Here is a 6,071-nt window from a genome sequence, read left to right on the forward strand (position 1 = left end):
TTACTGTGTCTCAGAGCTTAGAAGAGCGGCACCTCTAGAATTTTTTTCTGACATTCAGATATTAAAAGCGCAGTAGCAGTATGTTACTACATCTGTAATAACCTCCCCTCCCCCCCCCCCCGGCTTTGCAGCACTTTAATACTTTTCAGCATATAATGGATACTATGCAATGCTCTCTAGTTATATATACAGTACAAACATATATTCGATTTATATCAGCTTAACTATCAGGCATCCTGAGAGGGATGTTCAGAATTCTCTAAGAGTTCTAGCTTGTGCTCAGAAGTACAATTCCCAGGGCTGGCTTGGGAGAGGGAATGACTATTAAATCAATTTAACTCTGCAATGTCAGTGTGCCCTTTGTGGTTTGCTATAACAAATATTAGCTTGTTCTAACTTTCTCTGGGCAAAGCAATAAATAAATAAAAATAATTACTGCAGCATGAAACAAGTATATTGATCTATTATTTCATTACAAATTGCCATTTGTATTGCAGCAGAAGTAATTGCAATAACTGGTTAGGCCTGACTTAGCAGTGTGTTAGCTTCCCTCTTACAATGCTATAAAAGCCTGACAAACATGATAAAAGTGTCTATTGCACGTAACCAATTTTTTAAATATTGCATTCATTCACATATTAAAAATTGCTTACCTTTCAGGACCTTCCAAGTGATTAAAAAAACTCTCAAGCAAGCTTTTGCAAACTGTACAGTGATACTCTCAGAACACAGACTAGAAGCGCTACTAGAATGCCAGCGATTTTTGGTGAGTGCCTTTCAAAATTGAAAAACAATTGCTGGGATCTAAAGAGCTACAAGGCATGACCAAGGGCTTGAGCATGCTCAGTGGCATTTTTGCCTCAGTTTATTTGAACATCAGAGCCTCCTGCAGTATGGCAAGCTGTTTTTGGAAGTCCCTTCAGTATAAGAATTGGTTCACCATGTTCCACTACCATGGAGGTGTCTGTAGCTGCTGTTTGAAAAAGTCAAGCTCAAAGGCACCCTGGGCATGTGGGATCTTTGGATCCCAACCAATGCGATGTTCCAAGAGGTGTAAATTACATGAATTGTGCCCAGTTTAACTCTATATGGAATGACTGTTCTAAAGTACATGGGTTAGTAAGAATGCTAGTTGTCCCGCATGGGGAAATATGGTGCACCTTTGCAGCTGGTATTCTTCCTCTTTTTTAACATTTAATCCAGGGGCACAAGTTATTCAAAAGGATTATTTGCGATCACAGTGTTTGCTTTCTATGCTATCCCATAATTAGTTCTCATGGAAGCACACACACCAGGTGTTGTAGATACTTTATTCCTGAGAACAGTTAGCAGTCCTCCAATCATAATATTTGTTAGTTGTGGTGGTTTTGGCTAGTATTTTGCAGCATTATTTTGCAGCATGAGGACCACAGCAATCAGGTTTATAGGCTCAGGAGTATGAACAATAGTAGGGTGCAGGCCAACACTCAGAGCCAGAATGTGTGCAAAAAATCTGAAGAAGTCTTGAGTTTGAGATACAAGGAAGAACTGGAGAGCCTGGCATAGCACAAATAGTAAGAAACCAAGCAAATTTGTGTTTCTGGGCCCCTCTAAAAACTTACAAGGCAAACTAAGGTATGTTTCCCTCCTTTAATGCAATATAGAATCATTTAAAAACCCTAATGAGGGCATGCTAGGAACTGAGATAGCTCACCACTTTGAATGCCAGTATTTGCTGGCTTGAAACCATTATTGTCAAAATACTTTCATTTTTATAAAAGGGAGATATTTAGAAAGACACATCAAGTTCTATATAAAAATTCAAAATACTGAATGTCCTGGACACAACTTTCTATTAAATAATTTACAGTTGTACTGCACAATTTTGGTAGCATGAGCACATAGTACACATAAGTTACCAATAGCACAAACTACCAAGAACAGCAGCAGAATTTTCTCATAATTAGACAAACTAGGTAGATAAAATAGCTACCCAGGTACATATCTGGATGAGTAGATCTTTGGTTGTATACGTGTTCGAAGTTTCAGTGCTATTTCCCCTCCCCCCTCATTTGTTGCACGCATATACAAACAAATGTCTTTTGGGACATGAATTACTTGTCTTTTCCTAACTCTAGTGTTCAGGGCTGGTGCCAGGATTGGTCGGGCCCTTGGCAGTTTCCCTGGGTGGGGCCTGCAGTGGCAGTGAAGCCCCCAACCCCACAAGTGTCAGCAGAGGAGCTGGCAGGCCCCACTCCCATGGGAAGCAGAAGCAGCAGCAGCAAGAGCATCCGTGGAGCAGTAAAGCTGGCAAGTGCTGCTGCTCTGCCTGACATTTTAATTCCCCCAAAATGCATCTGAGGTCCCAATGTAGCTTTGAACTAGATCAATGATCCATTGGGGAGCCTGAGGCATTGTGGTAGAATTTAGACGGCGGGTGTAGTAGCAGCGGTTGCTGCTACTAGACTGGCTATTCTGGTGGCCCTAGCATCTGCTTGCCTCAAGGTAAAGGGGAGATAGGTGGTGGACCAGAAGGCTTCGGCCTTCGGCGAATGACTGCAAATGCCAAACCCTGACATTGGGCCTGCTAATATGATCTTCCCTGAGCTCCTGGAGAAAAGCAGGCTAATGCAGCAAATGTGGCTTCGGGACGAATAATGTTCATGCATCTGATGAAGTGTGCCTTAATCCATGAAAGCTTATGCCATAATAAAATCTGTTAGTCTTTAAGGTACCACAAAACTCTTCATTATATTGTACAATAGAACTTTTATTAAACAGACTGAGTAATAGAACTATTGTGCTGGACCCACAGACATGGTCTGAAGATGCTTGTCAGTGCAATCCTATAGATCTCTCCTCAGAAGTAACTCCCATTTAATTCAGTGTAGATTACTTCAGTTAAGTGGGTATAGGATTGCAGCCAGAGATGCATATCTCTGAAGATAACCAGTTTGGTCCTGGACAATTTGTAAATCCAAGATTTCCTGGGGAGAAAGGATGGAATATAAATGCTATACATAATACAGTTATTATTGTCATTCATTTATATGGTGTTAGTTTCCTGAAAATAGCATTCACAAAGTCTTTAATTCTAATGTAGCCAATGTCTTTTTGCTAGGTGATAGAAGAGAATAAGGTCAGGCAATACGAATCAATCCAGAAGCTGCTGAGCGAAAAGAATTCCTTCCGACAAGCCATCAGCCATTCTGATCGAGCCAAACTGTTCCCAGTACATCCTAGGAACTCGAGCAGATCCAGGCCTAAAATCAGTGCCTTGCAAGAAGAAACTGAGGATGAAGTGCAAGAAACTCGCCTGTGAAAATGTACTGATATGCTGTCTCGTTGGAATTAACAGGAATGATTCTGGGAAAAATACCAGAATTCAAGGGGCAACATGGAAAAAGCACCACTATAGAAGCCAGCACTGATTAGGAATGAATCTACTCCATGAATCTGCATCTATCTGTGTAAAAAGCTTCAGTTCAAGGGTCAAGACTAGTACATTAAAAAAAAAAAAATTCTCCCAGACGTTCCACAGAAAATCTCTTCTGCTTTTTACAGACATGGAAAAACCTTTTATCAGGATGGATAATTTGGTTTATAAGATTTAAATTGGATTTTAAACATTTCAGTTGTATTTGGTTCTCTTTTAAAAGCAGCATAGTTTAAAATATTTGAATGTAATACAAAAACAAACATATAGTTTCACTCATCTTTTAAAATTGAATCCATGGTCTGCTATCCAATACATTGAGTTAAAAGCCTGCTTTTCTGTGTAAAAGAATGAACTAACAAATGAGGTCAAGGTTTATTATATGGTACAATAGGTCATGAATTGTATTTATTATTGTGCAAATTATAAATATTTAGACTGTCAACCAAACAGCATAGGCATTTACTTTCTGTTTCAAGGACAGCAGAGTTAACTACCAGCCCTCCGTTCTGAAAAGTTCTGGGCATTTAAGTCTTCAAGTAAGTTATTTGGTTTGTGATTTTGGCTAGTCTTTACATTGGTGGGGGCGGAAAGAGAGAGCGCCAAACAGAATTTTTTAATTTCATAATTGCTTCCTAAGCAATAAATAAATTCTGTAGTGCAAAAGGCATAGGGGCTGCATGATCAGAAGTCTGGGATTATGCTCTTGCATATTACAGAGGCTCTGAACAACCTGGCTTGTTCAGAACATATATGAATTAGAAAGTTGGAAGTAGATTTAAATACATTACTTAAGTTGTCTTGATCTGAATCAATTCACCGTCATGGAAATCAGTGAGCCTTTTTCCATTACATCCAATAAGAGTTATAATTTCGCCCTAGATGGTGGGCAAATACAGTGACACTTAGGCCAGCTAAATGTCAAGCTTCTATGAATGTGAGCTTGTAAGTGAGTAGGTGTGGGATTAGAAACAAATATTCCCATTTATTTTAGGCTCATTAAGGCTTGATGCAATAAGATGCTGAGTCCCTTAGACCTGAAGTAATTTGAAGTTGAGCAGGTGAACTGCAGGTAAAAGCCTGAAGGATGGTCAGTTCTTACACTTAGCTTTCCACTTATTCACTGGAAAGAGACAGAAGTCAAGGAGCAACATTTTTCACCGTAATTGTATTTCAATGATTGGGGACACAGTTTAGAATATGCAAATCATAATAGTGAGAGCTGGCTAACATACATCATTTCTAGGCAGTTAAAGATAATACATGACATTTCAGGTGGAGTCTACCAAGATTTGTTCACTACCCTAGCAAACTTGGTGTGCAGCATCTGCTGAATCGCAGACGATTATGGGCACAATCTTATGCATGTTTATACAGAAAAAAAAGTCGTACAACTCCCAGCATTCCCTAGCCAACATGGCTGTCTAGGGAATGCTGGGAATTGTAGGACTTCTTTTGTCTAAACATGCATAGGATTGCACGCTAAGAGTAACAATAGTTGTTTGGGGCTAGACATTTTTCAACGAGTGTTTTTTATTTTTTATTTTTTTAGAAATCGTAGTTCCTGTGCAAGGATGAAAAAGAACTTGACTTTGTGATAATCTTCTTTTATACAGTACCATTTTGCAGTTAACTCGAATATTCTCTAGAATATTTATTTAATATCTTTATTAAAAGATTTTGAGAAATTCATTTATTAAGACAATTCTGAATTTTAAAAGGAATTGTGTACCATGAGGACTATATTTCTATACAGATAATTGTTATATATTTGAAAGAAATGTTTTTAGTCTGTATTTACTGCACATTTTAAAACTGGAAAAAAGAAGAAAAAGCTAATATCCCACAGATGTACTGACTGCTGCATTACATATTTTGCTTTTTTGTTGTCTTATTTTTAATATATAATACAAACACTGGTCCCGATCCAGAGAATGTTAGGTTATGTACAGCTGTAACTTTCAGAGCAATTTCCCCTTTACTGCAACAGTGACTGTAGCAGTAGCTTGATAATCAAATGCAATGAAGGAGACAGAGAGCCTTGTTTCATAAGAGACCAAGACCAACTTCAGGTTTTGGAGGGTCCTGGCCAAGCTGGTCTCAGTGCCCTCTATATATCCCACGTGCTTGCACCACGCCTGTAGACATACCCTTGTGGTAGGGGTGCAGATCCTCAGGTCCTCTCATGGTCCCAATTTGGCCCTCCGGGATTCTCCAAAAAGCCACGTCCCTTCTCCTGGCCCCACCCCCTTTCCCCCAGCCACAGATCATTGAGTGGTTCCCTGGCTTTTGTGCAGTTTTTCCCATTCTAAAAGGTTAAAATGTTTCTCCTAAGGCTTATTTACTGGCAGTCCAGAGCTTTAAGCTACAATATGTGGGTATTTTGGGGATTGGGAGCCTGCCTACCACTGGAATGTGGCCCTTGAGAGCATCTCCAAAACGAAATTCAGCCCTCAGGCTGAAAGAGGTAGGGGGAAACCCTGCTGTTTAAATTCCATTAAAACCCAGAAGGTTTTAAATCTAGACAAAGGTGTTTAATTAAAAATTACTGTGTTTAATTAAAAATAATTTTTAATTATTTAAAAGAAATTTAAGGTAAATTATCCTTATATGGCAGGGCATTGCTTTGTGGAAGTGGGTCACTTTGCACTATTTT

At 39.1% G+C, this 6,071-nt stretch overlaps 1 protein-coding gene across 1 annotated transcript in view; it reads left to right on the plus strand.

Annotated features, from left to right (window-relative positions):
- The window catches only part of CFTR (CF transmembrane conductance regulator), a 139,398-nt gene extending 134,134 nt beyond the window's left edge, over nt 1-5,264 (plus strand). Inside the window, exons 26-27 of the mRNA XM_084811822.1 lie at nt 661-766; nt 3,101-5,264. Of these exons, the coding sequence (XP_084667948.1) occupies nt 661-766; nt 3,101-3,301 (307 nt within the window). The 3' untranslated portion in view covers nt 3,302-5,264. The remainder of the gene's footprint in view (nt 1-660; nt 767-3,100) is intronic.
- Nucleotides 5,265-6,071: the final 807 nt, after the last annotated feature.

This window comes from Heloderma suspectum, chromosome 7 (assembly GCF_057233095.1).
Source record: "Heloderma suspectum isolate Gila_16-S chromosome 7, 16-S_ref, whole genome shotgun sequence".
NCBI lineage: Eukaryota > Metazoa > Chordata > Lepidosauria > Squamata > Helodermatidae > Heloderma > Heloderma suspectum.